The sequence below is a fragment of the Colobus angolensis genome, unplaced genomic scaffold (assembly GCF_000951035.1).
Source record: "Colobus angolensis palliatus isolate OR3802 unplaced genomic scaffold, Cang.pa_1.0 Scaffold118, whole genome shotgun sequence".
In the NCBI taxonomy this organism is placed as follows: Eukaryota; Metazoa; Chordata; class Mammalia; order Primates; family Cercopithecidae; genus Colobus; species Colobus angolensis.
Genome location: NW_012112919.1, coordinates 5,837,113 through 5,860,051, shown reverse-complemented (window position 1 = coordinate 5,860,051; position 22,939 = coordinate 5,837,113). Strand labels below are relative to the sequence as shown.

Genomic DNA, 22,939 nt, shown 5'->3' with positions numbered 1-22,939 from the left:
TTTCTCTTTTCTGAAGCTATGGAGATGAAATTTCTTTGAGGAATTTCATGAGAGTGTTTTCTCTTACTTCAATAAAGTTGTTTTATTCAATAAATAAATATTTATTGAATATTTACATATAAATATATATAAAGTTGTTTTATTTCAATAAAGTTGTTTTATTCATAAGGTTGTTTCATTTTTCTGTTTTAAGGGTGAATCTTTAAAAATGTAGTATTACTTGGAAGTAGAATTGAATTTGGAGTTAAAGAGCTGGCTTAGGTCCTTACAAGATATACTGTTTGTAAATATTTTCCTTTATTCCCCAGGTTGCCTTTTCACTCTGTTGATTGTTTCCTTTGTTGTGCAAAAGCTTTTAAGTTTGATGCAATCCCACGGATCTATTTGCCTTTTGTTGCTTGTGCTTTTGGTGTTATATCCAAGAAATCAATGCCAACGCCAACATCAAAGCTTTTCCCCTATGTCTTCTTCTAGGGATTTTACAGTTTCAGGTCTTACACTTAAATACTTACTCCATTTTGAGTTGATTTTTGTGCATGGGATAAGACAAGGGTCTAATTGCTCCTACAACTTAATGAGCAAAAAACAAATAACCCAATTAAAAAATTAGCAAGGGAATAGAATAGACATTTATCAGAAAAAGACATGCAAAGGGCTAACTGGGTATAGGAAAAGATGATCAACATCACTAATCATAAGGGAAATGCAAATCAAAACCATAATGAGATGTCACCTCACAACTATTAGGGTGACTGTTATCAAAAAAACAAAAGATATCCCATGTTGGCAAGAGTGTGGAGAAAAGAGAACCCTGGTATGCTGCCAGAGCGAATATAAACATGGTGCAGCCATTATGGAAAACAATATGCTGGCTCCTCAAAAAATTAAAAATGGAACTACCATATGACCCAGTAATCCCACTCTGATACACATCCAAAAGAAGTGAAGTCAGGATCTGGAGGAGACTATCTGCACTCCTATGTCCATTGCAGCATTATTCACAATAGCCAAAATGTGGAAATAACATAAGTGTCCATCAAAGGATGAACAGATAAAGATAATATGAGCTGGGCATGATTATCATGCCTGTAATCCAGCACTTTGGGAGACCAAGGCAGGAGGATCGCTTAAGGGAAGCTTTTGAGACCAGCCTGAGCAATACAGTGCGACCCTGTCTCTACAAAAAATAATAATAATAAAAATAATTAGCTGGGTACTATGATCACGTCCCTGCACTCCAGCCTGGGCAATGGAGTGAGATCCTGTCTCTTAAAAAAGAAAAAAATAAAAGAAAATGTGGCATACACATACAATGAAATATTTATTATTCAGACTTAAAACAAAGGAAATCCCATGACATGTGACAGCATGAATAAACCTGGAGGATATTAAGCTAAATGAAATAAGTCAGTCATAGAAGGATAAGTCCTGCATGATCTATTTATATGAAGTATCTAAAATAGTTAAACTCATAGAAAAAGAGTAATATGGTGATTACAGGGAGCTAGCGAGAGGAGGAAATATGGAGTTGCTGTTCAACAAGTATAAAGTTTTAGTGCTATTTAAATGCTATTTAGTAAAATAGCATTTCCTAGATATAGCTAAAAGTTCTTGATGGTAAATTCTTTGAATTATTTTTGTTTTATTGTTAGCTGCCTGACAGGCAACTATTTCTATCTCTAACTATTTCTGTTAGTTGCCTGACAGGCAATGTATTTCTACAAAATAGCAGAAATAGAATTAGAGCCTAAAAATAGAAATGACATGAATCTGGAAGTTTTCCTGGACTGAATAAACTTCCCTGAGAGGTATTCAGGAACTAGTGAATACAGTTTATACTTAAAAGTTGCAAACTATTATAACCGTGATGTTTTGTTCTGGAATTGTTTTTCCTCCTATTTTCACAAGTATTCATATAAATACTACACATATATTAAGGTAGTGTCTCTAAAAAAAGTAAAACACAAATAATTTTAGTGAGAATTCTAAAGCTTTGTAAGTCATGTCAGAGCATTAGAATTTCTGAAATAAAGTGAATTTGCATTAACTATGCTTAAAAAAAAAAAAAAACCACTAAGACCGTCTTGCAAGACAATAATGTCACTTTGTTACAGATCTCACCTCAAAATTTACTTTTTCAAAATTCTCCAGGGCCTCTATGTGATTACTGTGTTCTGTTTCCAGACATTCAGTCAAATCACGGCACCACATAATTTGAGAAACGGTCAGGATAACCTGCAAGAAAACATCTTTCTTAAATATGTGATACATATCACCAAAAAAGAATTCAGAGATACGAAATGTGAGTATGAGTTACTTGAGAAGGGTGGCCAGCCACCACCCAGTCTGTCCTCAGTTTCCCCTGATAGTCAGTGATGGCAGCTTTGCACAGGCGACGCAGAGATGTGAACATGGCCTCTTCCACTTTACCAAGCCATTCCTCTACATTGCCTCGGGCCTTGACGCCTTTCCCCAAGCCAACCTAAAAGGTAATCAGAGCATTGATAAAGTGGCTTGTGTGGGACTTGTAAGCTGTATGCCTTCTGTATTTCCATGACAGAATCCTAAGCTATATAAACGCTGAAGCCTGACCACAAATACTGAAACTTCTATTGACATTCTACTATACATCTATCTCCTTTCACCCCACCAATTGCTTTATTTTACTGCTTCCACTTGGAGTCAACTCCCTGAAAGAGTAGTCTACATGCACTGCATGGATTTCTTCACTTATTTTCACTTTCCTACTTGCTGCTATCTGATTTTTGTCCCTGATCACTTCTATTCTCAAGTTTTCCCAGGTCCTTCCAACTGAAAAGTCCAAATGACACTTTTCAGTTCTTGTATCTATTTTTTTGGACTTCCAATGGCTTGACTGTCATGGCTGTTTTGGTTTCCTTCATCTGCTCTTCTTCAAACCTCTCTTTACATTTCATGTTTTCCCAAGATTCTATCCTCGGTCTTTCCCCTCTCTTCTGCACCAGTGATGAGCAAATTCTTTTGCAAGAGAATCAATTCAGAACAAATAAAATGTTTATATGTTCCCATAGATACAACACTGTGTTCTTACTGGATCCAATTCCTTAGCATTTCCCTGCACAGTTCCTGTGTCTGAAATGTCTCCCATGCCCACGTAGAAGATACTCCCCCTTCCATCATACTTGACTTTGTGTGTGTGTGCATATGTGTGGCTCTCCTCTGTGAAGTCACTCGATTCCTCACAGTGTGCTAATATATTCACTCTCTTGGTGTTCCCCATATGCCAGGGGCTGTGCAGTGCCCTGGAGATGCTGCTGCCAGCAACTAACACTTAAATAGTGTTTACTGGGTATTGCTTTAAGTAATTTACATACACTATCCCCTGAACAGGCTCATCACTCCATTAATCAGATACAATTACTAATCCCTGTCTTTTGGATGAGATTAAGGGGTGGGACTTAGTCCAAGTGGCCTGATAGTAGAACCAGTACTCTTAACCAGTCCACTAGTGTGCCTCTTGTGGGGAGTTAAATAAGACATGGTTCTAGTTTTCTCCACTATATTTCCAACAGAACACATGTCTTCGTTATTGCATTTTCTGTGGTGATTTTCAGTTGTTTGTTCGACTACTTCTCTGTTAGACTTTGAGCTCTTTGAGGGCAAGAATTTTATCTTGGTTATCCTTGAAATTGCTGAGCCAACAGAGTACCTGTATGCTTAGAGCGAGAATAACCCTAGAAGAGTAACAAAGTTCATCAATAAAGAAATATAAACAAAAGCACCTCACCCTTTCTCCCTCTGGTGACAGCATTGCCAAAATATTATTAGTATAAACCTTTTCTGGTTCTCCATCAATACCAGGAATCTTTCCTTCAGCAGGAGGCATGAGAGCAAATTCAAGCTTTGAAATGGAGTCGAAGCATTTCCTTAAGTGTGGCTGCACAGCCTGTGGATTTCGTGTCTGGGCCAAAATCTCCAGAAGTTCATCATTCGACAAGAAGTAAAACCTGGATTAAAGAACATCCTTAAAATATAACTTGAAATTGAAGTATAGTCTTAGATAGACATAAAAGATAAATTCCTTAGCCACATCTCTTCCCTGTCTACCAATTTCCTGGACCTCCAGTTATACTGGTCATGGGTTTCTGGGGAGGCCACATATCTCTAAACATGATTTCTGTGAAAATTAGTGATGATGCATTTAGGTGTGATGATGCACACCTAGAATTAGTGTCTAGTACAATGTCTAGTGATAGACATTGTTCATAAAAACTGTAAAAATGCTAGAAACTGATGTGTTCACATATCTGTCTTACCTGGCTTTAAGTCTCCAGAGTGAAGATGTATTATTTGTTTTCCCTAAAATGTAGCCTAGTACGTCACACATACCTGGTATTCAATACATTATTTGTTGAAGAGTTAATAGATGGATGGGTGGTTGCAGGAGAACCTTATTGGGTTGTGTGAATGTGTACTGGGCCATTCTCTTAACCCAAAGGCATTTGCTATTCTCTGCAGTATGTGCTACTGTGAAAATTGGCATAATATAATTTTGCCAGCACACCATTTCCAACCATGTGAGGCTATACATATGCAGAAATAAAACATTTATACATATTCCATACTATTACCAGCAAGATAGGTAAAGGAAATTGTAAACTTACAAAATATTATTTTGCTATAGATTGGGGTTGGCAAGTTACAGCCCCAGGCCAAATCTGGCCCACCACCTGTATTTGTAAATAACGTTTCATTGTCACACAGCCATGCAGACATACTGTCTGTGGCTCCTTTTGTGCTACAATAGCAGACCCGACTACAGAGACTGTAAAGCCTACAAAGCCTTGAATATCTACTATGTGACCTTTTATGCACAAAAGCTGTTTGTCCCTGCTCTAGATAACCAACAATATTCTAAATGCCAGACTTCATGTAATATAGTTCTTGTATTATGTTTAATCTCTCCAAATCACTCAAAAGGAATTCGATTTACTATTCCAACTGACTATCCTAGTTCATACTAGAACAGATTAGAGCAATTAACTATTAACATTTAAGACAGGGATTTTCAAACTTTTTTTTTTCTCCAATCAAGGGTCCTTTTTGCTGCCGTTCCTATCCCCAAGTCTCTCATGTTTTGGAGGACTAAATGTACAAACCAGCATTTAGTAAATGCTCTAGATTGTTGACCGTCAACTTAGCAATATCCCTGCATCAGGGAAAAGCTGGAATGACATTTCTAGAATGTCTTTCCAGTAAGGTTTCAGATTAAATGCTGCCTATGAGATGCTCTTCTATGTGACTGAGAAGGTGGGAGGAAGCAAAGCCATTATTCCCCAACTTGAGCATGAATGACTGAAGCTGGTGGGATTTCATCCTTGGTTTTCAGGTGTCCTCCTGACAATCCCTCCCTTTCTTGTTGCAGGAAGCTGAGACTTTGGTGGCACTTCCCTGAGACCTCTGCCTGTATTTCCAGATTTCTTCAAAGTGGTCCTCAGTTCTTCCCTTCTTCTGCGTCTAGCACCAGTGAAAACTTCTAATTCCCTGACTGAAACTTTTGCTCTAAACACCTAGAGTGGCTTCTGTGTTTTTGACCAAACCTTTCCCAAGTAATATAACTAGATGTTAAAATTTCAGTTGCAGTTTTGACTGAAGTTCTAGGACTACAGTTGTCACATTTCAAAATGAGATGTCAGGTCACCTGGGGCTGACTTATGGGGAGATGGGTGAAGACTCTAGAGTCCTCAGTCGCTTGAGGGTATAAAAGTGTTAAAGCTGGAGAGGCTGGACAGCTAGAGACAAGAATATTCTTTGGTAGAGAGATGTGCTAAGGGTGCTTGCTATGCCCATGAGAAAGGGTGTGGTTCACTCTCCTCAAGACTAGGCGTCTTGGAGAGCTTAACATGCATCCCCACCAATTAACCTAAAGAAAATTGCTCAGGTAACACCAGTCTCTCTTAACCTTTTACACACACATTGTGCACATATACACACATGCACAGGCACACATATTCATTCAACAATGAAACAGTAAAACAATGGGGTGATCAAGAATCATTTCAATTTGTGGGATCTAAAAATCGAAACAATTGAACTCATGGAGACAGAGAGTAGAAGGATGGTTACCAGAGGCTGGGAAGGGTGGTGGAAGGGTTGGGGATGGGGAGGTGGGGATATTTAATGGGTACGAAAAATAGGAAGCATGAATAATACGTAGTATTTGATAGTACAACAGGGTGACTATAGTCAATAATAATTTAATAATCAATAATAATTTAATTGTACATTTAAAAATAACTGAAAGAGTATAACTCAATTGTAACACAAAGGATAAATGCTTGAGGGGATGGATACCTCATTTTACATGATGTGATTATTATGCATTACACACCTATGTCAAAACATGTTATGTACCCCATAACACACCTATTATATACTAAAAAAGTTAAAATTTAAAAAAATTGTTTCAGTATCTTACTTACCCACTTAACTATTTATTGAATATTGTATTTTATCCTTGAGACTTATACTCCCCAATTACGATAACTAGTTGGATTTTCATTATCATAGATCTTTTTTATTTCTTTCTCTAGTTCCTTGATGCTTTGAGGTTATAACTATAACCTCAACTTGATTGACAGTCATAACTACTAAAAAATATCTTAGGTTGCTTTATAAACTTACCTTGGAAAGATAACTCTTTTTGATTCTAAGTATGCCTCTAGGCACTTCTGAATTTGGTCAAGTAATGCATTATTGTTTTGAAAAGTTTCCAGAAGTCCTGTTCATTAAAAAAAGACAGTATTGGTAAAACTGTGTTAAAATCAAATTTTTTTCTGAAAAAAAATATCACTTTAAAATGTAATCAATTTATGAATCTTCTCCCTAGAAAACTATTTAATAAAGCTCTCATAAAAATATGTTTTGAGTTATCCAAATCTAAAGTTAAAACGAGTCACGGAATTGCAAAGGCAATAAAAAAATTATAATCACATCATCAGCAAACGCTGACAGTTTGACTCCCTGTTTACCAATCTGGATGTCTAGACAGTAACTGCTGTCTTCAAGAGACTCACCTAACACATAAGGACTCACATAAAGTTAAGGTAAAGGGGTGGAAAAAGGTATTCCATGCAAATGGACATCAAAAGTGGGCAGGAATAGCTATTCTTATTTAAGACGAAACAAATTTTAAAGCAACAACAGTTAAAAAAGACAAAGAAGGATATTATATAAAGATAAAAGGACTTTTCCAACAAGAAAATATCACAGTTCTAAATATATATGCACCTAAAACTGGAGTTCTCGAATTTATAAATTTGTAAAACAATTAATACCAGACCTTAGAAATGAGATAGACAGCAACACAATAATAGTGGGGGACTTCAATACTCCACTGACAGCACTAGACAGGTCATCAAGCCTGAAAGTCAACAAAGAAACAACTTAAACTATACCCTAGAACAATTGGACTCAACAGATATTTACAGAACATTCTACCCAACAAATGCAGAATATACATTCTATTCATCAGTATAGAATATTCTCCAAAATAGGCCATATGATAAGCCACAAAACAAGTCCCAATAAATTTAAGAAAATCAAAATTATATCAAGTACTCTTGCAGACTACAATGGAATAAAATTGGAAATCAACTCCAAAAGGAATCCTCAAAACCATACAAATACATGGAAATTAAATAACCCTAAAGACTCATCCAAAAAGCTCCTAGAGCTGATCAATGAATTCAGCAAAATTTCAGGATACAAAATTAATGTACACAAATCAGTAGCTCTGCTATACACTAACAGTGACCAAGCTGAAAATCAAATCAAGAACTCAACCCCTTTTACAATAGATGCAAAAAAAAAAAAGCTGCAAAAAAAAAAAAAAATTACGTAGAAATATACCTAACCAAGGAGGCGAAAGACCTCTACAAAGAAAACTACAAAACACTGCTGAAAGAAATCATACAACACAGACAAATGGAAACACATCCTATGCTCATGAATGGGTAGAATCAATATTGTGAAAATGACCATACTGCCATAAGCAATCTATAAACTCAATGCAATTGCCATAAAAATAACACCATAATTCTTCACAGAGTTAGAAAAAAAATTCTAAATTTCACATGGAACCAAAAAAAAGAGACCACATAGCCAAAGCATGATTAAGCAAAAAGAACAAATCTGGAGGCATCACATTACCTGACTTTAAACTATACTACAAGGCCATAGTCACCAAAACAGTATGGTACTGGTATAAAAATAGGCACATAGGCCAATGGAACAGAATAGAGAATCTGGAAATGAAGCAAAATACTTATAGCCAACTGACCTTCGACAAAGAAAACAAAAACATAAAGTGGGGAAAGGACACCCTATTCAACAAATGGTGCTGGGATAACTGGCAAGCCACATGTAGAAGAATGAAACTGGATCTTCATCTCTCACCTAAAAATCAAATCAAGATGGATCAAAGCCTTAAATCTAAGACCTGAAACCATAACAATTCTGGAAGATAATATTGAAAAAACCCCTCTTGACATTGGCTTAGGCAAAAACTTCATGACCAAAACCCAAAAGCAAATGCAACCAAAACCCAAAAGCAAATGCAACAAAAACAGAGATAAATAGATGGGACTTAAACTAAAAAGCTTCTGCATAGCAAAAGAAACAATAAGCAGAATAAACAGACAACTCACAGAGTGGGAGAAAATCTTCACAATCTGGACCTCTGGCAAAGGACTAATATCCAGAACCTGCAAGGAACTCAAACAAATCAGCAAGAAAAAAACAAACAATCTCTTCAAAAAGTGAGCTAAGGACATGAATAGACAATTCTCAAAAGAAGGTATACAAATGGCCTACAAACATGAAAACTGCTCAACATCACTAATGATCAGGGATATGCAAATCAAAGCCACAATGCGATACCACCCTACTCCTTCAAGAATGGCTATAATAAAAAAAAATAGATGTTGGCGTGGATGTGGTGGAAAGGGAATACTTTTACACTGCTGGTGGGAATGTAAACTAACACAACCACTATGGAAAACAGTGTGGAGAATCCTTAAATAACTAAAAAGTAGATCTACCATTTGATCCAGCAATCCCATTACTGGGTATCTACCCAGAAGAAAAGAAGTCATTATATAAAAAAGATTCTTGTGCACACATATTTATAACAGCACAATTCACAATTGCAAAAATATGGAACCAGTCCCAATGCCCATCAATCAATGAGTGGATAAAGAAAATGTGTCTAGATATACGATGGCATACTACCTCAGCCATAAAAAGGAATGAAATAATGGCATTTGCAGCAACCTGGATTGATTTGGAGACCATTATTTCAAGTGAATGGAATGGAAAACCAAGCATTACGTGTTCTCACTCATAAGTGGGAGTTAAGCTATAAGGACACAAAAGTGTAAGAATGATACAATGGACTTAGGCAAGTGGGGGAAAGGATGGGAGGGAGCTGAGGGATAAAAGGACAAAAGACTACACATTGGGTACAGTGTACACTGCTCGGGTGGTGGGTGCACCAAAATCTCAGAAATCACCACTAAAGAACTTATTCATAGAACCATATGCCACCCGTTTCCCCAAAGCCTATTGAAATAAAAATAAATAAATAAATAAATAAATAAATAAAATGCAATGGCAGTGGTATGGTCTTTTCAATAAAAGGTACCAAGTTAACTGAAAAATAAAGAGATAATTTTAAGTAAAAGTAAAATATACTGTTAAGATTTTAAAAGCTTTGGTATTATTTGATAAAGGAAAGTTCTATTACTTTAAAATGGGGGGGAATTGACTAAGAACTTTATTACCTTTAATAATAATATCAAGTATTTACCAATATGAACAAGTATATTTAATATGAAACATTTTTAGCTGGTGTATCCCACTTTTGGGGGGCTAGGAGTACAAAACCAAACCCAAGCAGTTGCCTTCTCCTTGACTCTCCAAACCAAGCCAGTCTCTATACCTACTCACTGTCTGTCACTTTCTTACTGGCATCTTTTCTGTATCCTCTGCCATCTTTAAACGCCAAAATCGTGGTGATGGGATACTATTTCTTTATCACTAAACTACAGCTCCTTAAGAAATAAGATCCATGTCTTGTTTATCTTTGTAATTTTGGTGCTTATCATAGTAGCTGGTGTCCCCACCTGCCCAAGAATCAAATCCACAGTCTTGATCATGGTTTCCAAGGCTCTATGTAATCAATGACCCAGTCTGATGCCCAGTCCCCCACCTAAACACTCTTGCCTCTCTTGCTTCACCTCCTAAGCCCTTCTTCTGCATTCCACTTCAGTTCTCATTGGCTTCCTTGCAAACAATTGGGCATGTGAAGCATGCACTCACTTTGGGAGCCTTGCCTTTAATCTTCCCTCCTCCTTTAACAATGTTCCCTTTGATCACATACATGAGTCACTCCCTCATTCCTGCAGGTTTCTGCTCAAAAGCCACCTTATCAAAAAAGCCTTCTGTCACACACACACACACACACACACACACACTCTCTCTCTCTCTCTCACCCATTTACCCTACTTTATTTTTCTTCATAGCTTTATCACTCCCTGAAATGATCTATACAAGTCTCTATTCTTATATTACATCCTTAGGAGCAGATGTATTTTTGAATCAGATTTTTTTTTCATTTCAGAAGTTATATTTTATAACAAGTCTAGTAGGGCCTGGGACAGCACTCTGTAATCTAACATATTAGTTTTCACAGCAAAATGTTTCAACATGACAAGTGAGTGCAGTAGACAGAATAATGGCCCCCTAGAGATGTTCATGTCCTAATCCCCCAAACCTGTGAATATGTTAGTATACATGGAAAAGAACTTTGCCGATGTGATTAAGTTAAGGATCATGGATGGAGAGACTGTCCTGGATCATCTGGTGGACTGATCGATCATACATGGGCCATTATGCGCAGAAGGCAGGAAGGTCAGAGGCTGATAAGGAGATATAATGACATAAACAGAGGCCAGTGTGCTGAGATTACAGGCTGGAAGAAGACCATGAGCCAAGGCATGTTGGTCACCTTGAAAAGACCCAAAGAGTTTTCAATTCTATTATTCCATGTAACATTTCTTTTCCATTTCTGTCTTATGTCAGAGTTTTTGGGGAAAGGGTACAGCCCAGAAAACTGCAGGGAAGCTGTTTGAGGATATTTACCAGGATGGGCCATGTGCTGCTATTTCCTGAACAACAGGTAAGCTTGCCAAGGCTTTTACTTTAAGCATAAAGTTCAACAGCCACATATGTGCACCCTGAAAGACTTTGATTCCACATCCACAGAAATGGAACTTATTAAAACACATTTCAACCTTGAGACTAGAAATGCAATAAGTGGTAATATTTTGAACTAGTTTTGATGAATTCATTAAAAATAAGGTGTGGACATTTTTGTGGCTATAAATCTGTGGAGGAGCTTTAACAGAATACGTCAACCAAAGGCAAGTATTTGTCTCATTGTCAAAATTCTGAGATGAAAACATCACTGATACACTGAAGCAACATCCCCAAATCATAAAAACAGCAAAAATAGACAGATTCTCCTTTTCCGAAACTACAAACTAAGCTGAGAGATAATAATAAAAAAGTCCAGTGTTCCATTGACGTTGCTTAGCAAGTGTGTCAAATGCAAGGATTCCTAGTTGTCCATGCTGACTAGAATCAAAGGTTGAATGGGCCATGTGTTATTAGGTTCCCAGAGAAACATTTTAGGTGACTGTAGTCTTTTTGCTTGTTTGGAATTTTGTTTCATACCTGGCTGAGTAGCGGCTCGAAGAGCATTAGGCAGCCGATTCACTTTTCTCATGATTTCTTTCCATGACTTGTCCACCTGAAGGAACATCTTGGCCTCTGCAGGCAATTGCCTCTGAATATCTGGAGCACTGAAAATACTTTCTAGGTAGAGCCAGTTTCTTTGGCAGGTCAGCCACTCTTCCTAGGAGAAAAATATGGACATTGTCAAATTTTAATTCCCCAATTAAAAACATATAGTTACAGTAAAAATCATGACACAGGGAATCACTGTATCTTTTTCCTTGAGGGTCGTGTTATGACTCCTCACAGGTCGTTTGAAATTGAATTCCTTACAAGGTCCAAGATTCACCTTAGTCTGATTTCATCCCACTGTCTACTGAGCAGAGTTCTAATGGGTCTTCCATGTGGTTACCAGAATGGATCCAGAGAAACATGATTAAAATTACCCACAGGAGAGATTCAGGGGGCAGCATGATGCTTACGCAAGGAGATTTGAAGGGAAAAGGAAAGTTTGGTGACCATTTTCAAACATAAACAAGATTTTCATGAAAAAAAGTTTGTTTTTTTCTTTTATCTCAATCATGTGTTAATTCTTCCTTCATCTTTCTTTAAAAATGAAAATTAAAAAAAAAGCCTGCTCATGACCGCATATGTGGTATATATAGAAGACTGGAAGATGAAAATCATGCATTCCCTCTGCTTTTAGACAAATCACTGTTAATAAAAGAAATCAGAAATCCAGGGTCAGAAATTAAATGTCCATAGATCTCACCTTTCCTCTGTGCCTCCTGCTATTACAACATGTGTGCGCCCAAAATCCATGAAAGAGTTCCTCACTTCTCACTCTAGGTTTGGGAGTAAGCCCAAATGTCACAACCACTTCCTGGTTTGTCTTAGGTCTCACACTTTCCAAGCAATTCATTCTCTGGGGGGTCTTCACTAGTCAGCTTAGGTTTCTTTCAGGGACCCTCTATGAAAACGTCCCTTTTGACTTTGATCTGTAGTCCCTCCCCTCACAGGGCTCAGCCATCAGTCCAGGAGGCTGGACAGGACTCAGACAATGTGGTTGGTTGAAGAAGATGAATTTCTGAGAAAGTTCTCTTTGAAACAAAGTTGGCGCAAGTTATCTTTTCCCTCTTACTGACTTTATTATTTCATAGATAACTTCTCATATTAGAATGTCTAGAAACCTAAACATAATTAAGTCAAGCTAAATATCTGAAGTCTAAGAAAGAGATTGGATGGGAACAAAGTGAGATTAGTGTAAGTGGGTTCTTTGTTTTGCTATGGGACAATCAAAGGTGGAAAAAAATCAAAAGGGCATGTGTACCACAAGGAGAGATTCCAAGGAGACTTCAAGCAACAATGAGCATTCTTCCAGTAAATATAAAGTTGTTGTAGCAAGACTCATAAGGTGGCCCCCAAGATGTGGCATTTACATCCCTGTGTAATCCTCTCCCCTTGAGTGTGGGTGCCATCTGTGACTTGTTCCCAGGTATATGGGATGTGGCAAAGGTAACAGAATGTACATAATTATGTTTATGTTATATAAGATTGTAATAGTCATCTTGCTAGGATCTTTTTCTTCCTTGCTAGATTGATGCAGCCAATGGTCATGGTCACTTAAAGACAAAAATGTGGGCAACATCTAGGAGCTGAGCATGGCCTCCAGCTGAGAGCCAGCAAGAGACTGAAGCCCTTAGCCCAAGAATTTCCAGAAAATTAATTCTGCCAACAACTGAGTGAGCTTGGAAGTGGATCATTCCTCGGTTAAACTTCTGATGAGAATCCAGTCTGGCTGACATCTTAATTGTAACCTTGTTAGACCCTGAGCAAGAGGCCTCAGTTAAGCCATGCCTGAACTCCTGAGCCACAGAAACTGTGAGACAACAAAGGTATTGCTTAAGTTTGTAGGATTTGTTTCACAGCAAAATGATAATAACAGGCATGCTTTGTTTTATTGTGCTTCACTTTACTGCACTTTGCAGATATTGCAGTTTTTATAAATTGAAGTTTTATGGCAACCCTGCATCAAAAAGTTAATTCATGCCATTTTTCCAACAACATGTGCTTACTCTGTCTCTGGGTCACATTTTGGTAATTCTTGCAATATTAAAAATATTATTATTAAACATTATTATTATTATATCTGTTATGGTGATCTGTGATCAGTGATCTTTGATGTTATGATTATAATCGTTTTGGGGTGCCATGAACCATGCTTATATAAGATGGCAAACTTAATTGATAAGTATTATCTATGTTCTGTCTGCTCCACTGACTGGCTGTTCCCCTGTTCCCCTATCTCATTTCTTCTCCTTAGTGCCCCCTGTCATTCCCTGAGAAACAACAATATTGAAATTAGGCCAATTAATAACACTACAATGGCCTTTAAGTGTCCAAGTTAAAGGAACAGTCACATGTCTCTCAATTTAAATCAAAAGTTAGAAATGATTAAACTCAGTTAAGAAGGCATGTCAAAAGCCAAGACAGGTCAAAAGCTTAGCCTCTTGCACGAAACAATTAAGACAGCTGTGAATGCAAAGGAAAAGTTCTTGAAGGAAATTAAAAATGTGACTTCAGTGAAGACACAAATGATAAAAAGCCAAAACCCTATTTCTGATTTGGAGAAAGTTTGAGTGATTTGAATAGAAGATCAAACCAACCATAACATTCCCTTAAGTTAAAGCCTAGTCTGAGGCAAGACTCTAACTCTTTTCAATTTTAAAAAGGCTAAGAGAGGTGAGAAACCTGTGGAAGTAAAGTTTGAAGGTAGCAGAGGTTGATTCATGAGATTGAAAGAAGCTATCGCTGTAACATAAAAGTGCAAGGTGAAGCAGCAAGTGCTGATGAAGCTGCAGCAAGTTATCCAGAGGATTTAGCTAAGATCACTGATGAAGGTGGTTACTCTCAACAACAGATTTTCAATGAAGACAAAATAGCCTTCTATTAGAAGAAGATGCCATGTAGGACTTTTATAGCTAATGAAGATAAGTCAATGCCTGGCTTCAAAGATTCAAAGGACAGGCTGACTCATGTTAGGGATAAATGCAGCTGGTGACTTTGAGTTAAAACCAATGCTCATTTACCATTCAAAAAATCTCAAGGCCCTTAAGAATGATGCCAAATCTACTCTGCCCATGCTCTAAAAATGAAACAACAAAGCCTGTGTTTACACATCTGTTTACAGCATGATTTACTGAATATTTTAAGCCTACTCTTGAGACCTACTGCTCAGAAGAAAAGGCTTCTTTCAAAATATTACTGTTTATTGACATGGACCTGGTAACCCAAGAGCTCTTATGGAGATGTACAAGGAGATTTACATTGTTTTGACGCCTGCTAACACAACATCCATTCTGCAGCCCATGGATTAAGGAGTACTTTCAACTTGAAAGTCTTATTATTTAAGAAATACATTTTGCAAGGCTATATCTGCCACAGATAGTAATTCCTCTGATGGATCTGGGAAAAGTGAATTAAAAAACCCTCTGGAAGGACTCATCATTCTAGATGCCATTGAAAATATTTGTCATTCATGGGAGGAGGTCAAAATATCAACACTAATAGGAGTTTGGAAGAAGTTGATCACAACCCTCATAGGTGACTTTGAGGGATTCAAGACTTCAGTGGAGGAAACAACAGCAGATGTGGTGGAAATAGCAGGAGAACTAGAATTAGAAGTGGAGCCTGAAGATGTGACTGAATTGCTGCAATCTCATGATAAAACTTGAACAGATGAGGACTTGCTTCTTATGGATGAGCAAAGAAAGTGGTTTCTTGAGATGGAATCTACTCCTGGTGAAAACGCTATAAACATTGTTGAAATGACAACAAAGGATTTAGGATATTACGTAAATATAGCTGATAAAGCAGAAGTAGGGCTTGAGAACATTGACTCCAATTTTGAAAGAAGTTCTGTCATAGGTAAAATGCTATAAAATATTACATGCTACAAAGATTTTTTTTTTTAATAGAAGGAAGAGTTGATGAATGTGGCAAACTTCATTGTTGTCTTATCTTAGGAAATTGCCACAGCACCCCCAACCTTCAGCAGCCACCCATCAACACTGAGGCAAGATCTTCCACCAGCCAAAAGATGATGAGTCACTGAAGGCTCAGACTACAGTACAGTTTAAACATAACTTTTCAAAAAATAATTTCAACTTATATTTTAGATTCAGAGGTTACACGTGCAGGTTTGTTAAATGGGTATGCTGCGTAATGCTGAGGTTTGAGGTATGAATGATCTTGTCAGTCAGAGAGTGAGCATAGTATCCAATAGGTAGTTTTTCCACCCTTGCACCCTTCCTCTCTCCCCTCTTTAGTAGTCTCCAGTGTCTATTGTTTCTATCTTTGTGTCCATGTATTCCCAATTCAACATAACTTTTATATGTTCTTTGAAACAAAAAAATTCAAGTGGCAAAATTTCTTTATTGCAACGTTTGGGTTATCATGGTGGTTTGGAACCAAATCTACAATATCATTGAAGTATACCTATGCAAGGGTGATGGTAAAAGCATTAAGCTGTATAATTATGTAAAGAAGAGCTCAACACCTGTGCATTTCACTTACATTCTAAACACAATAACATGTCCACAACTAACACTTACGTTTTAAAACCATAGAGTATTTAAATAATGAAACAAATAATTCCTAAGGTCCTTGTGACTCTCCAATATTCTGAGTGTATGAATCGAAATTATTCTTACTCACCAGTGTTTGATTAAATAAAGCAAGTTGTTTTTGCCATTTATCCACTCGAGTTTTCAGTGGACCAACGTAACGTGACGAGGCAAGGGTTGCAACATTGATGGTGCTTTCATCAAGAAGGACCTTCAAAGGAAGGGGAAGAAAACACATGCAGCACCAAGTATTTGCGCTTTCAGTAATATTTCAGATACATAATCCCAAGTGTCTACTTAAAGGCCAACTCTTTGAATTAATAGCTTAGTCCCTCCTACTGTTTCCTACTTATCAATTTCCCCTCATTATTCACATCCTTGTGGCACCATGATGTTCTTTCAAAGGTCAGCTAGGACTTCTGATTGCCAAATTTCTGCTGCTCCTGTAATTAATAATGACACGAGTTTTTGTTTGAGTTGACACTCTTCTCCTCTCTCTGCTCACTATTAGGTAACTTTTACCTTCTTAACACAATTTGATCACCCGGGCTTGCCTTTGTTTCTCAAAATATCATATACTGGCAAAATTAGCTGTCTTCTGTCCAATGAATTATCACTTTCTGTCAATTATCTCAAAGAAGAGAGAATTGAACTCATTCATATCAAGCTCTGAATGGTTATACACAGTTTCTCCTCCACCTCCTTCCCCTTCTACTCCCCTTTATACAACAGCATCTCTCACGAAGCATGTGAATTTTAAAAAATGTGTCTGTTAATCCGAAAGATTTAATGGTCCATTTCAATAATAAGCCTTTTGAGAGTAGAACCCTCACCACATTTAGCCTAAACTTACTGACCTATTTGAGTCTGCTCTCCCATCCCCTGTGCAGAGTGATGTCTGGTCTTGCTCTTCCAACCCACACCTAGAAAAGCTATTTTATCTCTAATTCCACCCTGGATACACCCTCTTAGGCCAGGGCTTTGCCTTTTAAGTTGGGCTATGTGACCCAGCTCCCTTTGCTAAATAAATGTGCCTTCAGATTTTAAATGATAAAGACTATTCCAAACACATGAGTTAGATTTATTTTCTTCTGTGGTTGACAGAGTATGGCCATTGTCTCCTAATTCCAATAAGTTCAAGTGAACTTAGCCTTTTAGTGTGCTATAAACATGAAATACTCATTCAGGTTTCTTTGCCTTATTTACCGGGTTTGAAGTGCCCTTTATTTTTTTTCTATGTCTATTAAATCCCATCTAATGTTTAAGATCCAGCTTGTTATGACTGGTCTAGCAAGAATGCTCTGATCACTTCAGCTGTAACTGGTTTCCTTGTTTTTGTAAGTTCCTCCAACCAATTACAGGTTGCAACTCTTACATATATATGCAATTTTTAATGCGTTGTTAAATATTTCATGTACAAGCATTCATGTTAATTATTTGCATTCATTTTGCTTTCCCAATTAGATTTTTCTTATTAAGTGACTCTCATATTTTATTCCCTCATCATAATCTCTCATAGAAAATTTAAGACTAGGTGTGACTGGGATCTTTACCATAAGCTTTCAATAACCTAGTCACCCACCTGTATGTCATCTGTGCCGCCCAGTATAAACACATCTTTGGAGTCACGGTGAGGCAGAATGACAAATTCATTTCTTTTCCAAGAGTCCTCCACCTTAGAAATAATTCAAGTCTTAGGATATCTGAATTCAGTGTGCTTAGATACTCAATAAAGCATGTGAAATAAGTAAAAACTCTATAATTATCCCATTTTCCTCCTTATTGCCCTTTAAAATTCTTTTTTTTTTTTTTTTGAGAAGGAGTATTGCTCTGTTGCCCAGGCTGGAGTGCAGTGGCACGATCTCGGCTCACTGCAAACTCTGCTTCCTGGGTTCACACCATTCTTCTGCCTCAGCCTCCTGAGTAGCTGGGACTACAGGCGCCCGCCACACCTGGCTAATTTTTTAAATTTTTTAATTTTTTATTTTTAGTAGAGACGAGGTTTCACCGTGTTAGCCAGGATGGTCTTGATCGCCTGACCTCGTGATCCGCCCACCTTGGCCTCCCAAAGTGCTGGGATTATAGGCGTGAGCCACCATTCCCGGCCTGCCCTTTAAAATTCTTAAAATCTTCTTCTTGGATAAATGACACTAATTTGCTTAATTTTATTTGATTGACATTAACACATATGCTTTGACAGAAAAAAAATTCTTTTTATGCAGAGGGTTAGTAGGTGTGTATATATTTTTAGTGTAAGGAGATAGTATCATAACTGGGAAAACCTTAATGTCTTTTGAAGCATTTAACAGATTTCTCTGGTAGTTTTGGAGATAATTTATTTGGGTTTAAAAGATCTTTCTTGGGATATGGTTTCTTATATAAGCATGCACATTTCAAACCTTGTAGCCATCAAGTTCCTATGTGCTATAGGATAAGCAGAAGGAGGAGATTTTTAGAGGTAAAAACAGTAATACCTGTTGTAAGGAAACAACAGAGGGATGACTGATAATGAGAGAGTGAAAGCTGCAACGTTGAAAAATCCATCCAGATCACCAAATGTTGAATCTGAAAACTTTCACATTCCCTAATTATATATAGATAAATATATATTCCAGATTTACCTTTTTAAGAATTGCTTCTAAGGCAGCTTCTCCAGAAGCCTGTCCAGATATGTCCTGGATTTCTTGAGCAAAGTCAAAAACATGCAACTCGGAGAGCCTCTCCAAGGTTAATGGAATTTCAGCATCCACTAGAGTGGCATCAACTGTTTGTTCAATAGCTGCCCAATGTCTTGCCTTCAAAGTCGGGTTTCTCAAGTCAATGATAACCGGAAGCTGAAAAGCAAACACTCTCAGAGACATGATGCTTTTTATCTTAAAAATATAACCCAAAGGTTCTGGTTTCAATTTATGCATGTAGAGAGCTGGAAAGAGCACCACTTACCCTCTTTCCACAAAGCAAAATCTAGACAACTGCAAATTAATGGCTCTAATTGAGCCTATTAGTGTACATGTGTAACCAACCTGCACCTTATGCCCATGTACCCTAGAACTTAAAGTATAATGAAAAAAAAGAAAAAAAACCCAAGTGTGCAGTGCAGAACCAACTCAAAATTTGGAGAGAGACTGATACTCACAGGTTTCTCCACAAGGAGAAACAATAACTGAAACATTTCCTACCTGGGGCAGATTCCTTGGGATGACATACAAACTATTAAGAAGATTCAGCTAAATTGCAAAAATAGAGCGCTAAATATTAACTGCGGGGTAGAATGAGAATGGAAAGTCTCTGAGCCTACAAATACAATGGAAATTGACAGTGAAGACTGAAAGGACTCCTGAGAAAGCTTTTCTTATGATGCTGGCTTGGGGAGGGAAACAGTGGCCATTATAGTAGCTCCAACAAATTCATCTGCCTTAGCTCCCTTGTGGAAAAAACCCTTGATGTGTAGGGAAAAGAGCAACAAACTGTGCTACCTTAAGGCATTAGTGGTAACTCATTGATGATATCTTCCTATAACTGGAGAAGTAGAACATGGAAAAAAACAATTTACCCTTGGGGGAGGGACAGAAATAAATGTTAGGCTCAGCACTACAGTTGGAAAAGGGGGAGGAGTACCTGCGATAGGAATTCTGAGAACAAGAGCTAGAGTGCCTCGTAAGATAAAGATTTAATGAGAACATGAGGGAATGTTCCTTCTCACCTCTGCCACCAGGTTAACAAATATTGAGTAAAAATAGCAATGGGATACAGAGTGGAAAGCTGCGAGTGACAGATTCTCAGTGAGCACAACACAAAGGGAAGACCCAAGGTCAGGGGAAAATAGAAATTGAGAAAATAGCCTTTGGTAAACCAGCCCAACCCTATATTCAAGGTATCACTAGAAAAATTTGAAGCCTGTGGTGTCTGAGGGTAACCATAGCAACATCAACCCTTAAACCTAACCCGATTCGTAATTAGATTTAATGCAACATGTCACACAAAAATCCAAGTAGAAGAAGAGGCATGCTCATTTCCAAGCATAAATATTATTTGCTTTGGTATTTACTGTACTGTATAAGATACCTGACTTTGAACAAAAAATTAAGATGCATGTGAAAAGGCAAGAAAACCCACACATCTAAGAGGCAAAACAATAATCAGATCCAGAAATGACACATATGTTGGAAGTAGATAATTTAAAATAACTATGATATGTTAAAGGTTCTAAAGGAAAAGTTAGATAACAAGCAAAATCAGTTGGGAAATGTCAACAGAGAGATGGAAAGTACAATTACAAATCGAACAAAAACGCTAGAAATAAAAAAAGAGATGAGATAAAAAATGCCTGTAAAGGGTTTAACATAGCCAAGGAATTAATGAACTTGAAGATAAATAAGTATAAATTCCAGAAACTGACACACAGAAAAAAGAGAGAAAAGAAAAAATAAAAACAAAACAGATCATCCGATACCTGTGGGACAATGTCAAACAGCCTAAAGTACACATCATAGAAATCACAGAAGGAGGAGAGAGAAAACAGAGAAGAAATGTTTGAAAAGTAACAGTTGCAAAATTTTTCAAAATTAAAAACAAACACCAAATCACAGATCCAAGAAACTCAGAGAACATCAAGCAAAATAAATTTGAACAGTAAACAATAACACATGCACACCTAGGCATACTCTATTCCTAACTGATGAGAATCAAGATGAAGAGAAAATCTTGAAGGTAGCCAGACCAAAAAAAAAAAAAAAAAAAAGACACATCATCTATAGAACAACGAAGGTTTAAAACTACAGCAGACTGCTTGTCCAAAATCATGCAAGCAAGAAAAGAATACCTCCAAATTACTGAAGGAAAAAACAGAAACAAAAACTGTTGACTCAGAATTATATACACAGTGAAAATATCATTCAAAACTAAAGGATAAAGACTTCCTCAAAATAAAAACCGAGGAAATTAATTGTTAGCATACATACTTGATAAGAAATATTAAAGGATATTCTTTAGGCAGAATGAGCATGTTATGAGTCAGAAACTTAGATCCGCACAAAGCAATGAAGAACATTGGAAATGGAATACTGGTAAAGTGAAATTCATTTTCTTTCTTATTTTTATTGCTCTAAAAGATAACTGTCTGGAGCAAAAATAGTAAAAATAAGTTATATTTATAGTATACGTAAATATAGACATAACATCATCAGCACAAAGAATGTATGGAGGAATTAATTGGGTGTGTACTATTATAAGGTCTTTACAGTACATGTGAAATAGTGAAATATTTGATTTGGGTTAATTATAAATCTATATATTAAGCTTAGGATAACAATTTTAAACAAGTTTATAAAAAATTGTGTCTAAAAATTATTGAAAACGTGGTATGAATGATAATTTCAGTGAGAAGATAAAATGGAATAATAAAATATGCAATTAAATTAAAAGGTGCAAAAAGAGAAAAAAAGAAACAAAGAACAAATAGAATAAATAAAACAGCTAGCAAGATGGTGGATTTAATCCAACTATATAAATAATGACTTTAAATGTGAATGGACTACACACACCTGTTAAGGGACTAAGAATGTCAGACTGGATAAAAAAATAGGAATCAATTCTATGCTATCCAAAAAAATATATTCTAAATATAAAAACACAGACAAGTTAAAAGTAAAAAATGCAGAAAGCCATGTCACACGAATACTAAAAGAAAGCTGAACTAGCTATATTAATTTCGGACAATGTAAATGTTAGAACAAGGAATCTTATCAGAGATAAAGAGAGACAATTTATAAATGATGAAAGGGTCAATTCCTCAAAAAGAAGTAACTATACTAAATGTGCACACATACAACAACACAACATCAAAATAAATGAAGCACCACTATCTTGAGGTGGCAGTATCATCATAAAGTTATCCACTCATTCATTCAAACATTCATTTATATCAGAATGAATTCATGGATATTTATTTTATAACTTGGGTTATAATACAATACTACATTTTTTTCCCTCAAATTATTATGGCTTTGACCATTAAGACTTCCTTGCCCTTTTGATATTCTCTTATCATTTTGTTTTTTGAGCCTTTCTTACTTCCCAGCACCTCAAGATGCTCCAGACTCATCTTGCATATTTCCTGACTCATCCATATACTCAGTCATTTCTACAAGCTTTCCTTATAGTATTATTATAGTAACAATATTATTATAGTATAATAATAATAATATAGTATTATTATTCCTTATAGTATTAAAAATGAAAATCTGGGCGAGGCAAGGTAGTTCACATCTGTAATCCCAGCACTTTGGGAGGCCGAGGTGGGTGGATCACAAGGTCAGGAGATCGAGACCATCCTGGCTAACACGGTGAAACCCCGTCTCTAGTCTCTACTAAAAATACAAAAAATTAGCTGGGCGTGGTGGTGGGCGCCTGTAGTCCCAGCTACTTGGGAGGCTGAGGCAGGAGAATGGCAATAATGTGGGAGGCAGAGCTTGCAGTGAGCCGAGATCGTGCCACTGCACTCCAGCCTGGGCGACACAGCGAGACCCCATCTCAAAAAG

At 36.9% G+C, this 22,939-nt stretch overlaps 1 protein-coding gene across 1 annotated transcript in view; it reads right to left on the bottom strand.

The window, feature by feature from the left end:
* DNAH6 (dynein, axonemal, heavy chain 6) overlaps positions 1-22,939 on the bottom strand; it is a 337,022-nt gene that overhangs the window by 210,104 nt on the left and 103,979 nt on the right. Inside the window, exons 19-26 of the mRNA XM_011925684.1 lie at positions 19,022-19,234; positions 17,983-18,075; positions 16,492-16,611; positions 11,776-11,956; positions 6,664-6,760; positions 3,767-3,986; positions 2,318-2,482; positions 2,122-2,235 (exon numbers count right to left, since the gene is read on the bottom strand). Of these exons, the coding sequence (XP_011781074.1) occupies positions 2,122-2,235; positions 2,318-2,482; positions 3,767-3,986; positions 6,664-6,760; positions 11,776-11,956; positions 16,492-16,611; positions 17,983-18,075; positions 19,022-19,234 (1,203 nt within the window). The remainder of the gene's footprint in view (positions 1-2,121; positions 2,236-2,317; positions 2,483-3,766; positions 3,987-6,663; positions 6,761-11,775; positions 11,957-16,491; positions 16,612-17,982; positions 18,076-19,021; positions 19,235-22,939) is intronic.